At 48.2% G+C, this 25,779-nt stretch overlaps 2 protein-coding genes across 2 annotated transcripts in view; one reads left to right on the top strand and one right to left on the bottom strand.

Moving 5' to 3' along the window:
* Nucleotides 1-135, top strand: part of LOC102866482 — a 17,455-nt gene extending 17,320 nt beyond the window's left edge. The window contains exon 6 of the mRNA XM_006889764.1: nucleotides 3-135. Coding sequence (XP_006889826.1) covers nucleotides 3-135 — 133 coding nt within the window. The remainder of the gene's footprint in view (nucleotides 1-2) is intronic.
* Nucleotides 136-1,929: 1,794 nt separating this feature from the next.
* The window catches only part of BAIAP2L1 (BAI1-associated protein 2-like 1), a 58,416-nt gene continuing 34,566 nt past the window's right edge, over nucleotides 1,930-25,779 (bottom strand). The window contains exons 4-14 of the mRNA XM_006889765.1: nucleotides 21,434-21,495; nucleotides 21,273-21,344; nucleotides 19,989-20,126; nucleotides 18,857-19,009; nucleotides 17,463-17,630; nucleotides 14,900-15,050; nucleotides 12,966-13,173; nucleotides 12,125-12,202; nucleotides 10,997-11,174; nucleotides 2,378-2,415; nucleotides 1,930-2,005 (exon numbers count right to left, since the gene is read on the bottom strand). Of these exons, the coding sequence (XP_006889827.1) occupies nucleotides 1,930-2,005; nucleotides 2,378-2,415; nucleotides 10,997-11,174; nucleotides 12,125-12,202; nucleotides 12,966-13,173; nucleotides 14,900-15,050; nucleotides 17,463-17,630; nucleotides 18,857-19,009; nucleotides 19,989-20,126; nucleotides 21,273-21,344; nucleotides 21,434-21,495 (1,322 nt within the window). The remainder of the gene's footprint in view (nucleotides 2,006-2,377; nucleotides 2,416-10,996; nucleotides 11,175-12,124; nucleotides 12,203-12,965; nucleotides 13,174-14,899; nucleotides 15,051-17,462; nucleotides 17,631-18,856; nucleotides 19,010-19,988; nucleotides 20,127-21,272; nucleotides 21,345-21,433; nucleotides 21,496-25,779) is intronic.

Below are 25,779 nucleotides of genomic sequence, written 5' to 3' on the forward strand. Positions count from 1 at the left end.
AGAGTTGGGGTCCTGGAGGACTCCTTCACATTCCTGGGGATCTTCTTGGCCATCATCCTGTTCCCCTTCGGGTTCATCTGCTGTTTCGCCTTAAGGAAGCGGAGATGCCCTAACTGCGGTGCCACCTTCTCGTAAAGGGAGGGCATGTCTCTGATGTAAATGTCGTGTACAATACTGCTTTATCCCACGAAGCTTCGGGACTGTGTCTCCAGGTGCGGTGGGCTGGGTGCCGGGGTCCCAGGCCTGGGGGTCAGAGCTGGAAACCCAGCGGGGTGGCAGTGCAAAGCCCTGCTGCTGGTTTTGGCAGCCCTGGGTTTGAGGAAGGGGAGGAACGCTGTTTTAATAAATGAATTCATACCATTGTCCACATGGTCTTGCTGTGTGCATGCACTTGGCCACTGTACAGCTTCCATTCTGGAACATTCCAAACATGAGGTGGGTCCTGAGATCACAGAGCAGCCAGCAGCTTCCGCCTCTTGGTTCAGTCTTGACTAAACACAAGTGATGTGAACCAGGTGTCCCATGTGGGCTCCCAGGAACTGTCAGGGATTGGAGCTGACAGCAGGGGGACCCTCAGAAGCACATGAACACAGAGAGGCCCCCAGACAGCCTGCTTTCAGGGGCTGGGCTGCTTGGGAGCCAAGATGCACCTCTCATCCACTCCTGGGGTGGCCTCCAGTCTGGCCAGGCTGACCCTCATTTTACAGCTTGACAAATAATGTTTGAATGGTTTTTATTCTAATGAAATATATACCTTCACATTTACAGAGCATGAGCACACCCCTCAGCGCAGTGGGCAGGTACCCCGGGGTCAGTCTGGGAGGTGGATGCTGGGCTTGGGTGAGTCCAGCCACATCTGCTGACCAGATACTTAATGAAGTCAGAAGACACTCCCCCCCCAAAAAGTGTCATTCTCGCCAGCACGCTCCCAGAGCACCTGCTCCAGGCAGGCACGTCACTGTGTTCTCCCAGGGGAGGTGGTTCATCCCAACAGGAAGGAGCCTGGAGACCACACCCCCGAGCTGCTGCATCTCACCTTGACCAATCTCAAGCCTCAGGGAAAAACTGAGCAACCTACGGGTCCTGCCTCCAGGAAGTGGTCCAGGTGTGGACGTCGCTGACAATCCTTTACTTAGAAAGCCCCGGCCGGCTCCTCACAGCCCAGCCCAGCAGACACTGCCCAGCTGTGCCCACCAGGCCGAGGCAAGCTGACCCTGCCCACCGTACAGAGAGATGTGCAGGCCCCCGGCCCCCACATGCTGTTCTTAGCAGCCAGTCCATGGATAACTCAAAGCCCTTGGGAATGTCTTAGCAGTAGGTGTGCTGTGACAGGCAGATAGCTAAGTTCCAAGAAAGTGGGGACTTTCTCATTTTGGGGAGCTCTGATTAGAATGAAAGTGATATTAAGTTAAAAATTATATTTTACAAAGTATCTTCATAATTTATATTGTTTAAGTTTGATTTGCATGCTCAGATGCAAACTTCCAAAATATCTTTAGACAAATACTGTGCTACGGGAGGGCTTGTGCTCACTAGGGGACACTATGGGCTCATTTGCACTCAGGTACAGAAAGCCAGCCAAGGAAGGAAATTGTCCCTTATTCTGGCGATTAACTTAAAAAAAAAAAATCAAAGAATTGAAAAAAAAAATAGAATGAGGAATGGAACCAAATTTACTGGACAGAAAAGGAAGAAAACATTTAAATGATTGAGTCGAGTTGGTCACTAAACAATTTTCCTTAAATGTGTCAGCCCAGAACTAGAATCTTTGATGCCCTCAGAAAGTTACGGTCAGGCCCCTCTGGTTGAGCATCCCACTGCCCGATGTGTGTGCACCCACTTGTCCTGGGTTACTTGGTTTCCGAAAGGGGAGCCCAGCACCCCAGCCATCTGGATGATGGGAGCTGACCAGTTGCCTCGGCTGCCTTTTCACCCGATGATGGGAGCTGACCGGTCGTTGGTTATGGTCGGCCGCAGCTTCACGGTGGCAAAGGGATTTTCTCCACTGTAGAGGGAAAGGAGTTTCAGAATCACCTCTGGACAGAGGTTTGATTTTCCAGGTGTGAAGAGGTGGACCCCTTCCTACTTCTCTAGTCCCGCAAGTTGCCCACACCCTGCTCGGAGGGAGGTGGTCACTAGGAGAGCCCCTCAGGACAGGCCTGGATAACGTGGACACCTGGGGTGGGGCAGCCCAGGCCACTGCCCGCCCAGCTCTGACAGGCATGCCTCTAGTATGGGGGGAGCACAGGGTGGCTGCCCTCTCCCCGGACCTCTTGGTGATGGGGGTGCTGGCCGTGGTGCCAGTGGGGTGATTCCTGTGTTCCAAGGTCGATGTTACAAGGCTCACTTGCAGGGTGTGATGGCGAATAAAACGCACCTGAGAAAAGGCAGCTTTGGGGTCCCGTTGGCGTTGCTCTGTGAAAACAAAGATGGTATTTTTGGAAATCAGAGAACATGTTATAGGATGTGGGAACGTTGGGAGTTACCCATGCTTACAGGTGCCCTGAAAAGCAAGTCTTACACCGCACTTGGAAAGGGTCAGTGAAGAGGAGACCCCCGGGAGAGACTGACGCAGTGGCTGTGACATTGGGTTCCAGGTGGCTTGGTGGCAAAGGTGAGGACAAAGTGGGGCAGGTGGGGGGTTCTGTCCTCCACTGGGGCCCACTGGACACCTAAGGTCAGGCTCCTTGAGTTTGCGTGTCCAAGAGCAGGGTGAGGATGAGAAGTTCTGACCAGGCACTCAGAATGAGGGGGACCAGGGAGTGCACCGAGGGGCAGGACGTGGGCTGAGGAGCTTGTGGGACTCACGGTCTCCAGACATTGAAACAGATGCTAAGAAAAAGCCCCCACCTTCATCCAGAAGCACCACTTTCCTCACGGTGGCCTGATGGTGCCTGGAGTGAGACTGGTAGGAGAAAACCTAAGAGACAGACCCACGCGGCTGGACGTGTGTACACCGGCGGGAATCACGCCAGCCAGAGGTTGAGGGGAGAAGGGGGCCAGTGTGCAGGCGTGGTCTCTGCTCCAGGGCAGCAGGTAGGGGGGCTGCAGGAGGGTGGCCCCTGGGCTGTGCAAACCAGCCCTGTGGTGCCCCGGGAGTTATTCCAGGGCTGCCCAGGAGAGGGCAGTGTGACACCACCTGCAGACCTTTGGGCCCAGGTGGCCTAGGTCTGCCTTGGAGGTGGCCAGCTGCTGGTCAGTGTAGGTGCTGCTGGCCTAGGCAGAGGGTAGGCTGGTGGTGCCAGGGCCGTGACCACAGGTCTGTGCTCCTTATAGCTGGCCCTGGGCCTCCGTGTCTCCATGGGATCAGGAGATGTGGCAGATGACATTGAGAACTCCAGAACTCAGGGTTAGCCCACGTGGCCTAGAGTCCCGCCCTTGGTCAGTTTATGCCACTGGCCTGAGGGCCTCAAGGTGGAGTCTCCAAGGAGGCGTACACCAGGCCTAGGTGGGCACAGCTGTTCCTGGTAATGTTCCCTGTCCTGGTGACACAGAGCTGGATTTGAGGGCCCACCAAGCTGTCTGAGGCCACATCGTCCACTCCTATGGGCACTAACGCAGCGTGTGAACCAAGTGCCCGCAGTGCAGAAGGGGCCGGCCTTCCTGGTGGGACGCTTGGGGGGCAGGAGCTGCCCTACACTCCCCTTACCCCACCCTCCCCCCGAACGCCATCTGCCCCCAGGAGACCACTGTCTAAGGAGGGCTCGGTCCTGTCGGGCCTGGAGAAGTCCCCATAGCTGACCTAGGCAAAGCTCCCTGACAGGAAAATGGGGAAGAGATAACCTCCAACCCCGAACAAAGAGCTAAGAATGGAGGGAGTCCATTGGACCTACTAAGGGAAGACCGATACCAAGATACACGGTGTTCTCATGGAGTGCCGAGGCCACACATGCTAGGGGACAAGGACCTTCCCCAGAGCTGGCACCCTGCTGTCCGATTTCAGTCTCTTCTAGAGCTCTAGTGCTAAGAAACTGCACTGACTGTGGTGGAAATCCACCAGCTGCTCCGCACTTTCCTCCCATGCGATTAACTGCCTCTGAAAAGCCGCTGGAGGGTCAGCTATAAGTTGACTCTGACTCTGCGGCACACAACTCCAAGTACCAGAGAGAGCCAGGAGGAGCTCCTAAGGACAGCCAGCTGAAGTCAGGGGGTCAGGGCAGGCCTGCAGGCCCTCTTTATGTCTCCTCCATAGGGTCGGGGCTGGCCCACAGGCCCTCCTAATATCTCCTCCATGGGGTTGGGCCAGTCGCAGGCCCTCGTCTCTCCTCTACGGGGTCGGCCTGCAGACCCTCCTCATGTCTCCTCCATGGGGCCAGGCAGGTCCGTGGGCCCTCCTTGCCTCTCTTCCACAGGGTCAGGATAGGTCTGTGGGCCTTCCCTGTCTCCACAGTCCAGCATTTCCACCACACCTGAAAGCAGAGCTTGTGTCTGTGTACCAGACACCTGGACTGGGCTGAGGAGAGCCCTGGGGGCTGGGAATGCGCTCTCACCCATTTGCTCTTTTAAATATCAGCTGGGTGTATTTATGTGGGACTGTGTCTAGGTTTTACTCAGTTCCACTGCTCCATGTTTATCCCTCTGCCAAACAGACTATTGAGAGAGGTTTGATAATTTTTTTTTTTTTGCTTGATTTAAAATGGCTCAAAATCTGACATTTTAACCTTTCCCAAACTTGTTTTGGCTGTTTGGTTGGGATTTTTTTTTTTAATGTTCTGTGTTGTGATCTGTCGTCAGTTACGCATATTCACTTTGTGAAGATGCACTGAGCATTTAAAGGGAATGCTGAGTTGTCAGTTACCAGGATGTCCTCTCTCCAACACTCTCGGGCCTCCCTGTGCCAGGGACTATGGAGCAGGCAGGTAAGCTGCCCCCCCACTCCGCTCTGGCCTTGCTGTTTCCATGTGACCTTTCCAGAGTGCTTGGGCCCCAGAAAGGAGGAAGACCTGGAGCTGCGCTTTGGGGTACATGGGTGCCTATTTCCAGTGTCTGTCGCAGCAAACAGTGAACAGTCTGTTTAGAGGGCCCACCCGCAAGGCCAGGCTATTTTGATTTAAGAAGTAGGAGGTCTCTGACAGGTGAGAGAAAACACAGTACAGTCAGTCATAGAAAAGACCAGGCCTGCTGGTGGGGAGACTGGTGGGACCCTAAGACTCGTTTTTGGTCACCCAGCCTGAACTCAACTGTGACTCAACTTTCATCCAGACAACAGTCCTATCAGGTGGATAATGACAGGAAAACACTTGGTATAAGAGTTCAAAAGGGCAGCATCTTACCAGGGAAAAAAGGAAATGGAAAACTTAAGAAGTGGGAAGAATGCTCTTACACTATGGGGATTGCAATCAGAGCCATGAAAGAAACTGAGTTGTTGAAGGGAATTAACCAATTTGCTTTGGAAATTTTCATCCAAACCACAATCAAAAGGTAAACTCCAAAGCATTAGGAGGGAGCCAGTGCTTGCTAAGCTCAGCCCAGAGCCTCATGGGGAAGCGAGACCTGGGACCTTCGGGCATGCATCCTCCCAGGGCCCCCTCAAGTGCCTTCTCAGTGCCTGGATCCCTGGCTGCAGTGTCTGCAGCTAAGCCTGAAGATGCTGGATGTGCACAGAATGCCTCCTGGAACAACCAGCAACTGATGAGCAGTGTTAAGTAATGACTAAGAAAAACCAGTTTTTCATTCTTTTAAAATAAGATGCTTGGCCAACTCCCAGAGACCCCAGTGGCGGGCCTGAGCAGAACACTCCTGCAGCATCATTGGAGTAATGGTGCTGGTCTGGTTCTGAGAACCTGTGACACAGACCTGAGGACGTTGGCCCAGCCCTGAAGAGCATGCCCGACTTCCCTCAGCCTCTCAGGTGGGCTGTCTGTGGCCTGCCCAGCTCTGTTCAGCCCCTCTGCTGGGCTTTACTGCTGACACTTCTCTACTGAGTCTGTGCCTGCATTTGCCTGATATAATAGACCAGTTTGTTGGTTGTTCCGTTGTGTGCTGTCAAGCCTCCAGTGACTCATAGCGATCCTATGTACAACAGCCCCAAACCCTGCTCTATCCTGTGCTTACTGTCTCTGAATCAATCCATCTCATCGAGGGTCGTCCTCTCCTGTGCTTCCCTCCACCCTCCCAAGCATGATGTCCCTCTCCAAGGACTGATCCTGCCTTGCTACATGTCCAAAGTATGTCAGATGGAGCTTCAGAATCCTTGCCTCCAAGGAGCAACCTGGTTTCACCCTCTCCAGGATGAACTTGTTTGTTCTCCCAGCAGTCCATGGTATATTCAATACTCTTCTCCAGCACCACAGCTCAAAGGCATCAATTCTATCATCCCTAGTTCATTATCCAGCTTTCGGATGCATAGCAAGTGATTGCAAAGATCAAGGCCTGGATCAGTCTGTGGTTAGTGATGGTTATTTAAGTTGGATTATAATCATGTGATGTGACAGGGTTATGTAAATGGGATCCAGGGAGACCGCAGCATCGCTCCTCAGCCACACCTTTCACGTCTCTAGGCCCCATGTGTCCAGTAGACACTGTACTTGCAGCAGTTCTGGGCCATTTCTGTCATCCAGAAAGTTCCAGTGCACAGCACTGCTCTACAGACTCTGGGTTTCCTTTATTTCACACTCCTCATCCTCCCCCTGCTCCCTGACACACAAGATTATTAGATCCTGCACCTCCTGCTGCTTTTGCAAGAGGCAGGTACCAGGAGGGCCATTAAACGCCAGCAATTACACCAGTTTCCGAAAGTACTTTCTGAGAGCAGCAGAGACGTGTCTGTGGTCTGTCTCTCTACCTGCGTGGCCCGGCTCTGCTCTTGGTTGTGTCAGAGTGATACAAGGTAGTGACTTGACTGCCGGAAAGACAGAGGACTGGGCAGCAGATGCAGCCTGGTGACAGGGCTGTGCTTGGCTTTCCTTTGAAGTCTGCGAAGGATCCTGACAAACTGCTTCGGAAATGTAAATTACCTCTGTCTCGTGATCGAAATGGAATGTGAGTGAGCAGTTTCATCTCATGCATCTCTGCAGAACTTTATGTATTTTGGGTGATTAACCTCTTCCTCCCAGGATCACATCCACTTCATCACTCTGTAGAGAAGAGGCAGTGTAGCTGGAGAAGGGGGGACCGGAGGAGGCCTTCTCGGTTTCTTAAAGTCAATTAGAATTTTCCTCCAACTTTGAATAGCTCTTTCCCATCACCCTCCAGATGAGAAAGCAGCGTGATCATCATCCCTCAGTGAACAGCTCCCAGCACAAGGGTCTGTCCTGGCAGTGAGCTGACCAATACATCGACAAACAGAGTTGAACTTCCCAGTGTGCTGCGGGACCATCATTTCCCCTGCTGGCCTCTCTGTCTGCTTCACAGGTTTCTGAGCCATGTGCTTCCTGGGAGGACAGAGGCGTGGTGGGCAGAGCACATCTCGAGATACTGTGCACTGAGCTCCGACACCAGATAAAGGGCGTCCCACGGCTCTTCTGGCTTCCCAGTAGATGCTGCACGTATGTCAGCAGTGCAGTATCCGCACATGCCACGAAAGAGCATGACAACATCTGATGCTGGGGGAATAACCAAAGTAGGACATTGAGACACGAAGGAGCACGTGCTGTTAGGAAACTGGCACCGGCACATTAACTCGACACTGGTTGCCACAAACCATCTGTGAAAGATACGGCATCTCGGGAAAAGTTGGTAAAGGAAAACATAATAAAGTGAGTGTGGCTGAACTCAGGCTTCCGAGGCCCGGTCTGCACTGGATAAACCCATCGCTGGAGCATCTGCCGCTGGCTGACAAATGGCGGACATGCCACCAGAAAATGCTCAGCATATCTTAATTCTCACACACTGTTCTTGAAAAGGAACTCAGGGTTGACTCTCCAGCAGGTTTGAAGAGGCTGTAAATTGCTCAGGAGGACACTGTCCGTCTTTCTGCTTCAGAGCAGCTGGTGGATCCGAACGTCTTAACACAGGGTTTTCCAAAACATCCACCCCCTTCCTTCCAAAGCAAGCAAGCAAAAGACACCTGGGTATTTCTATAAGCAGAAAGTGTTATTTAAAATATTTTAGCTAAGGGTGTGATGATTCAGTAATTTCTACACAGGCACCCTGTCCCAATCTGGACTTGGCTCTTTGAAAATCTGTGGTCATGACTGCTAGGTGACGACAGGACATCTCCCCTCAGATGTTTAATGCAAGCAGCACCAGGCAACACATGAGGGGACCAGGTGGACTATCCTCTCTCGGGGAGTGGTTGTTCAGGGCCGCTGAGTTGCTGCGATTCCATGACCCGATGCCCTATCCTGAGCCAGTCTCACGGTCTCCGGCACACCTGGACCCCCACCATGAAGTCCTTCTCCAGGGACTGGTCCCTCCTGGCCATGTGCCCAAAGTATGTGCAACAGAGCTTATAAATCCTAACCTCCATGGAGCAGCCTGGTTTCACCCTCACCAGGACAGGCCTGTTTGTTCTCTCTGTAATCTATGGTATGTCCAATATTGTTCTTCAGCACCACACCTCAAAGGCATTGATTCTTCTATCATCCTTAGTCACTGTCCAGCTTTCTGATGCATAGCAAGTAAGTGAGAAGACCAGGTCCAGGATCCGGTTCACCTTAGTCTCCAGATCAATGCTGTTGCTTCTGCACTTTGGAGACGTTCCTGACATCAGATTTACCCAAAGGTGTGTCATTACTTGGTGTGTGGCTGTTTGAACACACAGCTTTTCAGTTAACCAAGTTTAGCACAGTCCCGGGAACTAGCCACGTGGGGAAAGAACATGTCATTTTCTACTCTGGTAGACACCAGCGTTCTCGGTTATGATCCCAGCGCTAAGTGAGCTTTGGACAAGACTTTCTTCCCTTAAAAGGCTTTATGCAATCTTACAAAAGCCATGCCACCTGTCACTTGCTGAGGTCATGGGACTAGGCGGTGTGGTTCTGAAGACGTCCACCATCACAGAAAGCTCTGCCCAGTGATAGTGTGTGGCTTCCTGGTGGCCACATCCAGGGAGGCACTCTCACAAAGCAAAATGGACAAACAGCAAAGCCCAGGCTCTGGTACAGGCTTGAGAGCTACATGCCAATTCCTGGGAATCGAGGAGCCATGGGAACAGGGCCAAGGACATCATGTGGACACAAGAAGCAAAACCGGCACCGAGGACTACACGCAGGACAAACACCTTTCCATCCAGACAGTAAATCATGAGGAGGCAGAGGAGGGGGCAACCTGCATGTGCCATTCTTGTGGAAAGCTGTCTGGACACGTCTGGAAAGAGCCAGACAGACAGTGGATCCATGCAGTGCGTGTATCTGAGGAGCAGGACAAAGGCACTTTGGAATGAGATTCCTAACACGTGCTTTTCTAGACTCAATTGAGGCAGAACTTTGACCCTAAATGTCTGTCCAGCTTGTATGATGGAGTCCACCATTCACAGGGGGACAAAAGCCCCAACACCCTGGCGCCTAGAGCCCCACATCCCACCAGAAAGTAGGGAGACGGCTGTGTGTGCACTGCACCCACAGTAAGAGGAAGGGAAAACACACCCCAATAGTGGTACTGGCTCAGCAGAATTGTGCTTGTGCACGGTCCTCGCCCCTGGGATGTCTGGGTGGGCTCTGGGCAGTCCGGCAGAACCACCCAGTGGCCATGAGCGCTGCTCAGCTGTCCCCCCGCTGTGTTCCTGCCAGCTGACTGTCCTGCCTTCTAGTCCCTTTCCAACTCCCTCCACACCAGCGGTTCTATTTCACTGCCCTCTACTCTCCCACTGTCCCCTACCTGCCTCCTCTCTCTTCTCCTCTGGGACCAGTGTCCATTTAACTACTTACTCGAATGCGCAGCAGAGCGACCACAATCACATTGACCGGCTTAATTTTAATCAAGACTAGAGTCTTCAAGGGCACTTGGTGTAACCCCATGTCCTACTCTACTTCTTCAATGCACCCCTTTCCGCTGACACGCCTGCTTCACGGCCTCTTGTCCGGCCACTCACCCCTCAGCACAGATCTCAAACAGGAACTTGGGTCACCGCCATGCCCTGCTGTACTCAGGTTCACACCCTCAGCTCCCAATTGCACCCCGAGGCTGGAAGCCCCGCTCCTGGCCAGCACAGAGGCCTCAACACTGCGCCTCATCTTGCTGTCTAACTCCTTCATTTTCTGCCTTCATTTCTCTACAGAATAATCCATGATAAAGGTGTAAAGGCTCCTCCGCCCTCATCAAGACAGTGCTGAGGCCCAGCCTGCTGCTGTGGTGACAGAGTCCTGTGAGCTCCGTCACCTGCTTTCCTGGTGTTGGCGCTAAGGGCGAGCCGAGGAAGTGACCCACACTCCACCCTGGTCTGGGTCCCAGTGCCAAGGCTGTGCTGCTCACCCAGGTTCACCCTGTTGAGCACCTCAGCTGCTGTAGGTTCCCACACGGCTTTTATCACCGGTGCTTGGGTCTCTTTCCTCCCACTAGAGGTACCATACACCTGAGGAGCCAGGGGCTGGTCTTGTTCAGCTCTGTGTCTCTGGAGCCCAGCACCTGGCCCTCAGCTGCCCCCTCTACACACTATGTCTTCCCAGTGCATGTCCTCTCACCCTGTGCCCCCCCCCCGCACCCCCGCCCGAGAGGGCTTTTCAAGAACAAAAGATGGCGTACACACTGCCTGGCGGGAGCTGAACACTTTCTGCTTCCCTAGCAGACTGAAGATTAAGTGCCCACTTTTAATCTTTCGCCTTCCTTCAGAAAACAATGTGACACTGGAAGCAACTGTAGAGAAGGTGATAAAAGCCTGCTGGAATCTGGCAAAGTATGGACTTCCAGTGTGTAAACAACCACTTGTGAGATAAAGAGTGAGCAAGAGACTGAAATGAAGGAACTGGGGCTGAGTGACAGGAGACTGAGCACGACCTCTGAGCTGAGGGCAGGGAGGCCACCACCTCCATGCTGGTGGCAGAACAAAGCTGTCAGGGTGGGACGGGCAATTCTGAGCTCCCAAGCACTGAGATGTGACCCCCTGGGCTTTACTCACAGTAGGCAGGGCTTCTGGTTTGGGTGCAGGAGCCTTGAAGGTGGAAGTGTTTTGAGAGGTATCAGTGCTCCTCTCTGCAGCTGCCCCAGTGGTCACACACTCCAGATAGTGTGGCGGGGGGATGACAACGTTTTTCTCGGACAAGTTCAGCGTGCTGATGCTTCTCATGGGGACAGGGCTGAAATGGAGATGTTATTGCATCCAAGTTAGACAAAATCCTGCCGTCCAGATCCCACACACCTTGCCCAGTCTATGACCAAGAGCAACACATGACTGTAACTGATGGGATGAGGGGTTCAAAACACACACACACACACACACACACACACACCCCACCCCCGTAATGAATCAAAGGCTACAGGGAGCGCTGGTAGCTGAGTGGTAAGAAATTATGCTGCCAGCCCAAAGGCATGCAGTTCACATCTGCCGGCTGCTCCATGGGAGAAAGGTGGGAAGTCTCCTGTGCAATCTGCAGCCTCTGAAAACCTGCTGGAGGGTCCGCTGTGAGTCAGTTCTGACTCGATGGTGCATAACAACATGGATCAAACTCTAAAGAAATTCTTCAAAGTCATGACAGAAGCAAAGTAGAGGAAAACGCATTTGATGAGGTGCTGACTCTTGATCTACTCAGTCTAAAATGATCAATAAAAAAACAAAGACCCCAGCAATATCCTTAGCAAGCCATCAAGCACTTAAGATTTTTTAAAAAATCAGCAATTCAATCCCTTTCAAATGTAAGTTTCTTCCCTTGGCTCACTGCCCTCCCAGCTCCTGTGCTGTTTACAAGGGGTGAAATGCCATGGACTTAGAGGACGCTGCACAGGATTGGGCAGGTGTCAAAGGCTACTGCTTCGTGAAACGATGGAAAACGAGTGCACAGGATTGGGTAAGTAACCAGAAGTGGTGGGTGAGCGGAGAATGGGTTGCAAGGGCTGGACGGCAGTGGTCTGAGTCTCCACAGCAGACAACAGAATGACACAGGAAACAGCACACAGCCTTTCTTACTAGCCCAGAGCTCTGAGGTTTTCCATGGAGCTGGCTACATGATCTGGAGTGTGGCTCTGGTTGCCTGCAATACCCATCAAGAGCAAGCTTCTGGTGGTGGGAAGGAGCCACCCCAGGGTCTACCTTGGCACAGGCACAGATGCTGCTGCCTTTGAGCCTTCTTCCAGCAACTTTGTGTAGGATGACGGGAACCAACCTCTCCTGCAGGTGAAGGAAAAAGAAAAAAAAAGATTATCATGTGGTACAAGCAACAGACAACAGAACAGAAGACATGCTGGGGGTGACTTGGGGACAGTGCTGACCATGGAGTACATGCTGGTCACAGGCTCATGTGTGGAATGAATTGATAAAGGCTCATAAAAATATTCATGTCACTGGCTAGCCCATGGCTGGAATGACAAGGGCAGGGTTTACTTTTATGTAACAAGATACGTCTGATAGATTCTTGAGAAAGGAAGCCAGATGCACACACTCTTGTCTGAGATCACAGTACAGCATGAACAAAACCTGTGTATGTGCATTGATGTAACTGGTATGTGCTTGGCTCCTAACCTGAAGGTTTGAGGTTCGAACCCACCAGCTGCCCATGGAGAAGGTGGGCAGCTGGCTCCTGTAAAGATTTATGACCATGGAAATCTGGAGAATCTCCAGAGGTTGGGACTGACTTGATGGCAGGGGTCTCTGAAGTCTGTTAAGCATACATCGGCACTATGAGAACGTTTGCAAACTATGTCACAGAGGCTTGGAGTGAGTACGAGCTGTTGGAAAAATGGCACTGATATTTGGTGCACAGAGAGTTGCAAGTGTTCAATTTGTGAAAAATGCAGTGTCTGTGGAGTGTGAGGAGTCGAGGGGTACCCGTCTACGCATAAGCACACAGGGACAGTCAGAACACGCTGCCACCCTCCTTCCGGCTGATTGGCTAGCAGGAAGGTGTGCGGACGGCATCAGCGTGGTGACTTACACCTTGGAGGTGTCATGCTCCCCGTAGAGCCAGCCGTCCTTCTCTTCAGGGACGAGCAGCGTGATGACCTCTCCCTGTGAAAAGCTGAGCAAGGTCTTGTTTCCACCAGCGTTGTGTGGGAAAATGGTTTTCACTTTCTGCTTTTTCATCAGGTTCAGGCCAGTGGCAACAGACACGGACCGCTGTAGACTGGGATCCTCGGGAGAGTCTGCTGAAAGATGAATGGGGCATTATGGCTGGTAAAAATGAACTGGGAGAGAGGGAAGGGAGGGAGGAAGCGGGGGTAAAAATGTGCAACAGTGAATGAAAATCCAACTTTTCTGTAAACTTTCATTAAAATTACAATTAAAATAAAAAATTTTATTTTGAAAAAGTCAGGGATCACATCCATGGGGGAAGCTCTAGACCATCCCTCCTCCCACCCAGCACGTGCTCGTTCTGCAGAAACTCCCACAAAGGGTTATTTCACTGCCTGAACTGGGCAAGGGCTGCAAGGAACAGACATAGAATCGTGGTCTGTGGTCTTCCTGAGCCTGCAGGGAAAGGGCCTCAAGCTAAAAGGTCTTTGCCAGAGGGCTCAGAAGATTGCCAGGCAACTGGATTTTGATCACAACCGCTCTGAAGATGGTGAACTGACACGGGGGCTGCACGTGTACCATGGACTGGAAGACACGGCAGGACCAGGCAGAGCCGTTTGTGTGCTGCTGTGTACAAGCTTTTATCCTTTCTCTATGCCTGTTCCGTTTGTATACTGAGCAAATAATCCAAAAAACTGGAGTCTATGAAGAATGTAGCATCAGGATTGAAGGACGATTCCGTGCTTGCAGGTAGTGAAGAGGATTGAAATACTACAGATCACGGACTACAGTCTTCAGTATTGGGTTATATTATACAACATCAAGAAGAGAAAAATCCTCACCAGAGGATCAACAGGCAACATCACAGTTAAGTGGAGAAAAGACTGAAGCTGCCAACTATTTCACTTGAATTAAAAATCAATACCCATGGTAGCAGCAGTCAAGAATTCCAAAGATGGTATTACATTGTGCAAATTGGCTGTCAAGGACTTCTTTAAGGTGCTGGAAAGCAAGCACATCACTTAAAAGACTAAGGTGCACCTGATTTGAGCCATGGTATTTTCAGTTGCTTCATATACACATGAAAGTTGAACAGTAAAGAAGGAAGACTAAAAGAAGAAGTGACACTTGCGAGTGGTGTTGGCAAAGAATACTGAAGATACCGTGGACTGCCAAAAGAACAAACAAGTGTGTCTCGGACAAAGTATACCAGACTGCCCCTTAGGGGTGAGGATAAAGGGACTTCGTGCGACATACTTTGGGCATGTTCTCAGTGGAGCCATGTCAATGACCCGAGCCCTGTGAGGCCAGGGCTCTCCCAGGATCACTGAGTTCCTGGAGCCCCAAAGGGGCAGCCAAGCTCTACCAGAGTCCATGTACAGGCTGAAATAAACCACGTAAGAAGGACTGGGCAGGCAGTCGTTTTTTTTTAGGTGTTTCTTAGAAATTTAAGTAATCTTAGATGTTAGTGACTTCTTTTGCACTCAAATTCTGCTAGTCTCCTACAAGATGAACTGACCCAGTGGCTACACTAATGGGCAAGGTCCTAGGTGCCAAAGACTCTGTAGGAAGAATGGCATTTAACCAAAGCAGCTGTCAGAAGTGTTTGTTAATAATCACTGGCCCCAATTTGTTGCAATATGTGCAGTCAACAGAATTAAGACATTTATGCAGATACTAATGTCATATGAAAATTGAGACTTTTTTTGAGGTTGAGTTCCTCAAAACCAATGCTAAACATAAGCTTCCAGGCATGTTTGCTGAGCATGAGGTAGACTTCATGACACATTCATTTATCCAAAGTTCATTTCAAGTAATTGTAAGGAGTATTAAAAAAAAAAGGCCCAAATCTCTTACCTGTTGAGTTATTTATATTTTCCGAATTCTGTCCAACTGTGGTTGGGTTATTAAACATGTCAATCAAAGGACCGGTGTAGGCTTTGGCTGAAGGAGCGGGGGGCGGCATCTTTGGTGTATATTTGGAAAGGGTGTCATAATCCTTCCCAACCTGTGAACAATTCTTTGTTAGTCTAGTATTTAGCGTAGGAAATGAATCTGTAGCTTCTCAGGATTGTTTCTGCATCTTATCCTTGAAATTCTACCTTTTCCTTCTCCCTCAAGTTCTTCTCATTGAAGGGCACTGGCCTACTTTGAATTATTTTAAGAGTATAGAACAATTTTTTTTAACAAAACAATTTTTTATACTCTATAGTTTTTCAGTTTTCTTAAAATTGTTAGTTCACTGTCATTTCACACTGATGCCTTTAAATATAGACATGAGATTTCTAAAAATAGAAGTGTTGATGAACTATGTATATTTGAATTCTTAAGTAGGTTTTGCCAGGTAATTTAAAAAAGATCACTGTGATTCTCATCTCCCTAACAATGTACAGAAGAGGCTGTTCATCCTGATTCTTCCCTACTTTGATGTGCTGTTCAAGTTTTGATGGGTGGCACACAAATACATGCCTTTACAGCAATGCACCCATCTGGACTATTATCTCTCAGACACAAGGGAGGTGTAAGCTCCTGTCACGCATGCCCTGGTCGTCTGCATTCTTCCCTGTGAACTGCCTGGTCATCCATTACCGATTTTAAATGAAGCTATTTCCAGTGCATCAGGGAGCTGTCAGGTATTTTGAACTGATGCTTGGCAGGTGCATCAGAGAGAAACAGTGTGGCAGTGCCTTCCCTCAGGAGGCTGCCTTGGTGTTCCTTGTCCTGCTCATGCAGTTAGTTCCCCCACCTTGGTACTATCAATATCATTCTCAATCTTCTTCTAAAATTTTACTTTTGTATGGAGTACAAATCAATCAAACCCCCGGCTGTCAAGTTGATTGTGACTCTGAGTGACTCTGCAGGACAGAGCAGAAATGCCCACGGGGTTTCCAAGGCTGCAGGCCTTCAAAGAAGCAGACTGTCTCATCTGTGTCACTCGGAGGAGCTGGCAGGTCCCAGCTGTCAAGTTTTCAGTTAGCAGCCGAGTACGTACCCACTGCCCTCCTAGGGTCGTATACAGAATATGTCTTTTTTGTGTTCCAGATGAAGAGCCAATGATGTGAGAAGAATTCATGATATAAACTATCCTCTTCCCACTTAATTGAAATGCCAACCTGGGAACATCTTTCATGATGTAAGGTTTCAAGATCTATTTCAATCTATTTCTGGATGCTGTCCTGTCCCACCAGAATGCATTTTTAAGTATTTAGTAGTAGGCCCATGTGTCTACTTCGTTTTCTTGGAAAATTGTAAGTATTTTACTTCTCATAAAATTTTAATTCTGAGAAGTTCTTATTCTGATTAGAACTACCCTAAATTGTATACAAATATTGGAAAGACCAATATATGGAAGATCTCATGCTTTCTGCTCCTGATCTCTGCTGGGCCTGAGCTCTTGGCTGGCAGAGGCGCTGTGCCCCCTGTAGCAGGCCTGCCCCGGATGTCCTTGCACACAATGCTTCTGCCTCTCTTCCCCTCACTGTGACCCTCCCCAGTGCTGGGGCAGGCTTTCTGTGCAGGTGGTTGGCTGAGGGGCTTTTCACACAGGGAGGGTAGACCCTTCTATTCACACTATAAGCTGCACCCAAATACCCACAGGTGTTTATAATAATAAAACCTGGGTCCAAAGATCAGCAAATTAAAACACCCAATTCACTGCCTATGAATTCACCAAATTACTTTGGTGACTATTATCTCAACTAACCATCTTATACAGTTGGTATTGGGGTTTTCCTACTCAATTATACTCCCTTCTCTGGAAAATAAAAAACCAAGCAACTTTCAGAGAGTGAGTCATAATACCTAAAAATAGTCGTAAGTTTTCCAAAACAAAATTTTTTTTTATAATGGCACATTATATGCCATTTGCACAGCTAGTTTCAAATCGGGATGAGAGGGAGTCAGAGTAAGAGAAGATGGACCTTAGAAGAAATAGTAAGGAGCCCTGGTAGCACAGTGGTTAAGGACTGGACTGGCTAAGAAAAGTTTATGGTTCAAACCCATCCAGTGGCCTGTGGGAGGAAGAACTGGCAATCTGTTCCCATTAAGCTGTTACACCTAATGTATCAATGTAGAGGGGACCATAATCAGTGTCACAAAATACATACACAAGGTGGTACATACATATTGAATAGGAAAACTACTCTATCACCCAAACTAAAATTAACACAAAAAATACCTACAGAGCACAACTGTACTTTTAACACACAGGTCGGCCCCATGAATAAGAATCAGAGGAAAGAATTACAGCTAAGATCATCCTGGTGGGCAGCTCTGAGTTGGAACTGACCTGACGGCATCCAACAACAGGAGAAATAAAAGGGGCCTGCAATTTCACTAACAAAGGCCTTTACCCTCTGCATAGACCCAAATCACATCACAAGTGCATATCCAAAATTTTGGCTAGCTAAGCAGTTCCTACCATGTTGCTTCTCTCGATCATCGGGGAGGGCTGAGGGGTTCCGGACAGTGGAGTGGAGACTGGGGTCTTTATTTCTTCTATCATATTTATGATCTTCTCAGGTACTTTGGTGGCATCACAACAGGTCTCCTGCCACCAGGGCAGTTTGGAATTAAGTACTTCTGCAGACTGTGAATCCCAAAGAAACAAAAAGACAAACGTGAATTGTTTAATGAATAGATAAAAATCCCATCAAGCAATCAATCTCACAGATAGCACGGAGTGTGGTGGATGCTCTGAGCAACATACGGTTGATTTTAAGCACCAGAATGCCCTCTCCCTCAGTCTGAGGAGAGTTCAGATTAACAGGGGTAAGGAATGAGGCCAAGTTAGAAGACAGACGGGGAGGGCAGAGCAGTATGTGGTAACCCCAACTCTCTTCTCAGTGGCTCAAGAACTGCTTATCACAGGACGCATGGCTGCAGAAAGAGGATGGACAAGGGCCCCCAAAGCCTGGCTCTTCTTGTGAATAACCTGCCAAAGCTCCCCCAGTGAGCCACCTTTTCTAGGGTGTCTATCTGTAGCCATCCGTCTGCAGTGAGCACAGGCTGGTGTGAAGGGCAGGGGCAAGGTGCTGACGGAAGGCATGTGGAGTAGCTGGGCTCTGCCCCAATGGCAGCCTGACACACAGCGGCAACAGCTTGATCTGTTGTTCAAGGGATCAAGGGAAGGCCTGTAAGTGCATTATGTCATGTGGGTGGGATGGACAAGGACGTGGACATGAGGCCTCCAAAGCCCCTGGAGAAGGGTACAGTGGCAGGGATGCAGACTGCCTGAGAGAAAAGAGAAGAGCAGCATTTCTCAATTATAAAGCATTATGTCAAAAGGGATTTAAAATAATGGACATATGACAGTTAGTGCTTGAACAACATGAGTTTGAAATGCGTGGGCCCACTCTCTAGCAGATTTTCTCTGCTGCTGTGTCGGTGAGACTTTATGCTTGCTAATCATCTCTATGTGAGCAGTTTAAACTGCCCATGAGGGAAGAACTAATGCTATAGGGGGTGTTTTAAGCAGATATACAAAACATGTGAGGCCTTGCAGTTCAAACCCATGTTGTTCAAGGGTCAACTCTAGGTTGCATACTGTATTCTATTTTGAGGGATGTGAATGCCACTAAAGCCCCACATAGTTCAAGGGACACTACATTAAGTTTACTAATTAAATGCTGTAAGTAGACACTTGAGTGTGTCACTAACAATCCTAAACAGTCACATATTCAAGGTGGCTAACACAGCCGCCTCTGCAATCTTCCTTGGGCACCAGCAGGTCGTGATATACAGAAGTTGAAGCATTCAGGGTACTGAAATAGGAAGATTATTCATATACTTGAAACATGTGGCTGACATGCCCACCTGTAAGTGATAAGAATGTATGTGATTTGAAAAGCTGCAGTGTTTGTCAACCAGGAAACAGAAGCGCCTCTTCTCCTCAAGCAGAGCTTCTTTGCAACCATCTGCAATAAATTTCTGGATGTCACTCTGGCGAGAGGTAACGGTCTCCACATACTGGGAAGAAAAGTAACAATTACACACATGCGACACAAGCAAGCGAGCAGTTGCAGTCTAGGCAGTATTCCCCACCAGGGTTTATTTTGATAATGGAGCACATACTGGCTACAGACAAACATTTGATGAACTGAGCTGTGACCTGACTCTCAAAGATAAAATCACTCTCATTAAGAGCTCTGACTCATCTGGGAAGGGAAGTTGCCAAAGGCTTTCCATTTCCACTGGGCAATTTGCACAAAGTATTACTATGCACTTAAAGTATTACTATGCATGTGAGTGGTCTAAAGACACAGACTTCAGAACCAGAAAGGTCTTGGTTTAAATTCCAGTTTCAAATGAAGAGCCTCAGCTTTCCAATCATTAAAATGGGAATACTGATGTTGACTATAGTCATCCCACTCCCTGTTCTCAGAAGGTAACACCAGTGTTTTTAGGAGGTCTAAAACTCCCTGCTGTCAACTGACTAACAGTAACCATGAAGGACAGAGGAGAACCTCCCCAGGGTCTCCAAGGCTGCAATCGTTACAGCAGCAGACCGCCATGTCTTCCTCCTGCAGAGCGGCTGTAGACTTGAACTACCTACTTTTCAGTTAGCAGTCAGTACTTGCACCACTCGGGTCCTCTGTTTGCTCGGATATTCCCAAAAGCTAATCCAAGCCCCTGCTCCAGGAAAAGTAGGCCTGGCCCTCCGGCTTTCCAAGGCTATAAATCCTTACAGAAGCAACTGCTGGGTTTGAATTGCTGACCTTTCAGTTAGCAGCTGAGCACTTAACCAAATGCACAGCCTACGTTCCAAAGTCACCGACTAATTACAGAAAGCTCTGCTGCTTCAGGGCTTACTAAACCCAGGTCCTGCTTTTCAACCTCAGGAGCAGCTCATGATAGCCTGAAGCTCAGCCCGCCTGGGAGCAGTCAGCGTGCCCCTAGCCGTACAAACCCAACAACAAAGCAGAAGAAAACAGGACACCACGTTCACCTCGATTTCTTTGTGTTCATATTTGAGTGCGTTCCGTCCTCCTTGACTTTTCCTTCTGATCTTCTTCAGCTCAGCCTGCGATTTCTCCAAAGAGTCCAACTTGTTCTTGTGTTCCGTTTGGTAACGTTTGAGAGTTGCCTGAAAGTGGAAAGCTATGCTAGAACTGGAGCACCCCAGGAGGTGCCATAGGCTGTGGCTCCAACACCTCAGTCCCAACCTTCAAGTTAACGCCCCCATTTACACAAGGAGGCCTTGACCGAACTGGCTGTTCTGAAGACAAAATCACAGGATTCATCACACTGAATGATCGGTAAGTATTCTGGTGAATAAACAAAGGACAGTGAGGGACAGGTCGCTCGGTGTGCTACGAATGACCACTCGAGGGACATGCCTGACAGCCTTGGTTCCTCTGGTGCCATGCATCTGGGAGTTTAGGTACCCAGGGTCTGAAGCCTAGCAGCCCTGCATTTGAATTCTACCTACATCTGTTAATACCTGGCTGATCTTGGCAAATTACCTATTTTCTCTACAACTCCTATTTTCTTTCTGCCTGTAAAGACAGGGTGAGAAGAGCACCTCCATGTCAGGGACGCTCTGTAGGAAAACCCATATAATGTAGGTAAAGCCTGTGGCCTGAACCACACCTCAGCCCCGACTCTGCCTTCTTTCAGGGGTTCAAGAGCACATGCGGGTGCAGGCAGAGGTCTCATGGTCCCCACTAGGGGGATCTTTAGGGTAACCTCCTCCGCTCCCTGCTCCATGGGGTGCGGGGTGAGGTGGGTACCGAGGGGCAAAGAGTAACTGCTGTGCCCTGGAAGTGGAGGCCAGTCTGAAGATGACCTAAGGAAATGCCAGTATGGACAATCCTGGGGTGACATGTGAGAGACTCCACAAAGAGCTCAAGGCAGTAGGTGTTCTTTCACATGGCTACCGACTGGAAGCAGGAGCGGCACTAATATGCCACAGAGGTCGAATCACCTACAGACCTGCCTTGAACAATCTTCTTTCCAAAAGCAGTCTGATGTTTTATAGTCCTTTTTAATTTGTTTGTTTTTGACAAAGGCTCAAGTGTTTGCCAAAAGCGAGTCCCTTTAGCGTAGAGGAATGCTGTCAGTTTTATGCACCCTGTATTCACCCACCACAAGGCTCCATCAGCTTCTGCTGAGCTGGTGCTGGTACAGGTGGTGGAGGATGTGTGTTAATACTAGGGTCTAGTGAGTTGACAAGTGGTGCATGTCTGGACAGTGCGACTTCAGAGGCGGAGGAGAAAACCCCTGGACTTACATTCATGTATTTTACATCAAGTTCTGTCTTCTTCTCCAGCTCATGTATAATCTCTTTATGGAACTTTTTAAACTGTTAACAAAAGAGGGGAAAATTCACTAAATTTGAATCTTTCAGTAAATAAAAAATACATATATTATAAATATAAACAGTTGACATACACTTTCATCAAGGCTGTCGTTGAGTTTCTTGTGTGTAATTGAAATCTCTATGAGAACCCGTCCTGTGAACAAAATAGAGGAATTAACAAACATATTTATGTCAGGGAGAAAGCCATTGAATACCCCAGCTCCTCCTGATAACCTTGTAAGACCAGGAGAACTGCCTCAAGGGTTTCCCAAGCTGCACCATGACAGAAGCAGGCTGTCTTATCTTTTTCCAAGGAGTGGCTCCGTGGGTTTGAACTGCTGACCTTCCCAGTTAGCAGCCATGCTGTTTAACTGCAGCATCACTAGGCTCCTTAGTCATTGCATAGTTTTGTAAAAATACCAAGGATCAGACAGGAGCAGAGTGGACAATATACTTTCCAACTTCTTCATCTTGGTTGTCACAGAGGTCTGGTCCCCAGTAGCAGTCCCTCGCCCCTCACCAGCCTACCCAAGTACAAGTCTGAGTTCGTAGGCAGTCCTTTCCCCAGCTGGATCCCTTCCCTGCTCTTGCAACCATAAAGAAATAACTTTTTCTGACTCAGAAACAACTCTCACTAGGGCCACCAGCCCCAATCCAGGAAGTGGGTGGGCCAGTACACCATGAGCTGGAGGGACCAGTTGGGCGGGCAAAGCATGTAAGCGGGAGCCATCTCGCCTGGGCAGTGTGAAGTTTCCTCTTGGCCACTGCTGGGTGAATGTGAGAGATTCCCATTGTGAAGGGTAACACAGATAAGGCTGGTCTGGACGTTCACTCAGGATCCATGTGTGGGCAGGCCCCACAGGTTTTTGGTACAGTGATTCTATGTATTTTTTCTATTTTCTTTTGATGCTTCCTGGATCATTCAAGATTTCAGACACAGCATCTGTCAGTACTGCAACTTGAAACTTTGTTTATAATTTCTTTCAGCTTGAGAAATGTCCAGCCAATTCTTCCCTTTTTATTCTCCAACTCTCATTTTGCACATTCCATTATAATACTTAGCCTCATCTTCTTGACCTGTCCTTTGAAATCTTCTGTTTATCTCTTTTATTCAACATATTTTCCCTTTGTTCTGATTTCTTGATGCTCCAAGACAATTTTCACAATCTCCTCAGACATCTATTTTCTTTCTCCTCTGTAATGTCTGTTTGCTCTATTCACCTAAAACTAAACTGTAAACTACCCTGGGTTCTCTACTCTCAGCTGTGACATTGCCAGTTGTCCAATCCTGAAAGCTTGACATCTCTCCCCTACGTCATATCCAGTAATAAAGGCACTTCATGTGCACACAGGGCCATGACTTGGACATTGTTGGGGAGTGGGGCCCAGGCCCATTCCTTATCCTGCTTCCTAGGCTCTAGAATTTATTTCTGGGTCAGGAGACTCATATGCAGAATTCATGTGAAGTGGTTTGCACTCCCAGCCATCTGTCTCACTAGAAGTGGCAGGACTCTTCCTGGTTACGTCGCTCCATACAAACACATTCAAATCCTGCTGAATGTCCTCTTTAGCTTCCTTTTTCTACCATCCTCAGCCAGTCTTGGCACATGTCCTTATCACTGCTCCCCTGTGCTCACTGGGCCTGCCTCCCTGGCTGACTGTCTTTACAGGGACCGGGAGTCTTTCCAAAATGCAAAGGTAACGAGTTACTCCCTTTTACCCTTTATAATACCCCAAATATTTCTTAGCAATGCACCCAAAGTCCTCCATGAACAGTGGTGCCTGAAAACATGAGCGGTGGTGGGGATGATGACTCTTCAAGTCCCCCAGCAGAAATAAAGTGATCCCTGTCTCTGAGAACCTCAGACAGAAGAGCTTATGAGACAGGATTGCAAGGGCAGAGTCATCTTAGCTGAGTGGTCCCACAACCCTAAGTTTCAAGGAAGCTATCAGCATTTTTAATGATGTGGCTTTCATTCACTCCATAAATAACTCTTCCTAACTTAATAAACTCAGCAGAGAGTTGCTATGAGTTGAAATTGACTTGATGGCAGTGGGCAGAAAATCACAACACAAACCAGTCAGGAGTCCTCACAAAAGATACTTTCTTGTGACTAAATATACTTACCCTAAATTATTATTTTTGAGATATTGAAATAATCTGAGTTACTTTCAAACTTTAACCTGCATCAACAACTCCTTGTTAAAGATAAAAAAACCAAACAGTTAAATTACTTGAAAATCAAACACTATTTTTAGCAAGTCAGAGCTACTTAAGTCTAAAAATAATTTTGCTTAAATCGTTCAGAGTGAGCCAGGAGAGAAATGAAGTGTTCACTGTTTTTGTGCTCGCTTCTGTTACATACTGAATTGTGCTCCCCATTATGTTTTTAAAAAATTCTACCCTTTACACCAGTGCTTAAGGAATATGGGTGATACACTGGTTAACTGAAAGGTGAGCAGTTTGAACCCACCAGCTGCTTCAAGGGAGAATGATGAGGTTGTTTCCATAAAGATTCACAGACTCAGAAGCCCTTAGGAACTGTTCCATACAGCCCTGATGAACCAGAATCATGGGCAGTGGTTTCTTTACACCTGTGGTTTTAATCTTATTTGGGAATGGCAGCTTTGAATGTTAGTGAGGCAGTAGTGGAGTAAACATGAGAAGCTGAGTAGAAAGGGGAAGAGAGAAATCAAATGAAGATCGCTGCCAGAGAAAAGACAAGTGCCTTTCTCCAGAGCCTGAAGGAAGCCTGCAGAGACAGCCTTCTCTTAGAGAATCTGAACTCCCAGCCATCTCTACTAGGGGAAGACACTCCTGTTTGCAAAGCCATCCCTCTCCAGTATTTCTGTCAGAGTGGTACCAGCTCACTAAGGGATCTTAGATGAGCTTTGTTTCTACAGCTTATATGGGTGGGTGATCTCCAAGAAGGTTGCTGCCCAAGCAGAACGAAGTGTACGCCGGCAGTGAACTCCCTGCTCACCCTCACCCCTCCTTCCGGTGCTCCTCAAACAGCCCATTCACGCTGGTCAGGAATGGAAAACCTGACCTTCTGCTTGTTTTTCTTGTCCCTCACAGTTCATGGAATTTAGAGGCCGACCTCATGGCAGCCGCTATGGAATCCTTGGTTATTTAAAAAAAAAAAAAAGAAGAGAGAGAGAGAGTGCAAAAGTCTTTACTGTGATTATGCAAGCTGCCAAATGAGTATCTTGAAATAGAAAATGAAAACAACTTTTATGTTAAAAAATCTCCAGTAGTTTAATATGAAATATACCAACTGTTATTTGATGTTTACAATGTCTCACACCTTTATTGACTCGTGGCTTTTGGAGCCCACTTCTCCATGAGTTAAATTTAAGAAATAAAAATTAGGAGAGGAAAGAGAGGGGGTGGAGAAAGCACTGTGGAGCCTAATGGAGCAGGTCTAATCATCTAATTACACAACGAGAGAATCGACCTGTGGATTCCAGAAAGCCACATCACCAAGCCTCAGGGATCAATCACTTCCTTCTTGTCCTTAAAGACTTTGAGTCAACATTTTGGGAAAGAACTCATAGCATGTGACTCAGTCTGAATAAATGATAATCTTTGATGGATCTAGATTATTAAATGAGGCACTTCAATGTCATGATCTCAACGTGCCTAAACGGCAGGCCTACAACCAGTTTCCCCTCAATTCTCACACATAACAGCTAAAAGTGGCATCACTCCACATTTAGGGAACAAGAAGGTGTAACATTTTTGACAGTAATGTATAAAGTTGTGCACTGAACCCGGAAAGAGGGCTGACTGAAAATACTAAATGTAAAAAATGAAGAGTATAAATGTAGAATGTTTTGGTTTGAAATGCCTGTAAGTAATTTTAATATATTTTTCTACTATATTTCTAATATTTTAAAACTGAGAGCATACATTTATTAGCATGGACCACTAATATCTCCAAGCAGCACAGAACACTAAGTGCAGATGTAACAATTTTTTCTTCTTTATCTTTGATAATCAAATATTACTTTTTTCTGGGGGGCACAGAGCAATGACCGAGTTCCACACCACTCTACGTCTCACTACAGGTGGAGTCATACGGTGACCTGCTCACGGTTAGACTGCTGGCATAAAGTGAACCCAAAAAATTCAAAGAAAAGGATTTAACCGTTCTGATCCTTTTCCAGACATCAAATGTGACCAGGGGAAGAGAGGATGGAAGGAGCTGCAAGTGACACAGACAGACAAGTATGTACCCTAGAGGTGTCACCAGCACTGACTCACTGCAGAGGCAGATTAGTAAGCAAGAACTATGACCAAATTTGAAAGGTTTAGAAGCCAGCATTTAAACAGCTCTCAGAGGCTGTCTTCCTGGATGTGGTGGGATGTGCTCTCCTTTGGGAAGCATCAGTATTGTGTACATAATCAGTGTAACAATGCATTTAATAAACAGTC

The sequence above is a fragment of the Elephantulus edwardii genome, unplaced genomic scaffold (assembly GCF_000299155.1).
Source record: "Elephantulus edwardii isolate Elephantulus edwardi_28Jun2011 unplaced genomic scaffold, EleEdw1.0 scaffold00080, whole genome shotgun sequence".
NCBI lineage: Eukaryota > Metazoa > Chordata > Mammalia > Macroscelidea > Macroscelididae > Elephantulus > Elephantulus edwardii.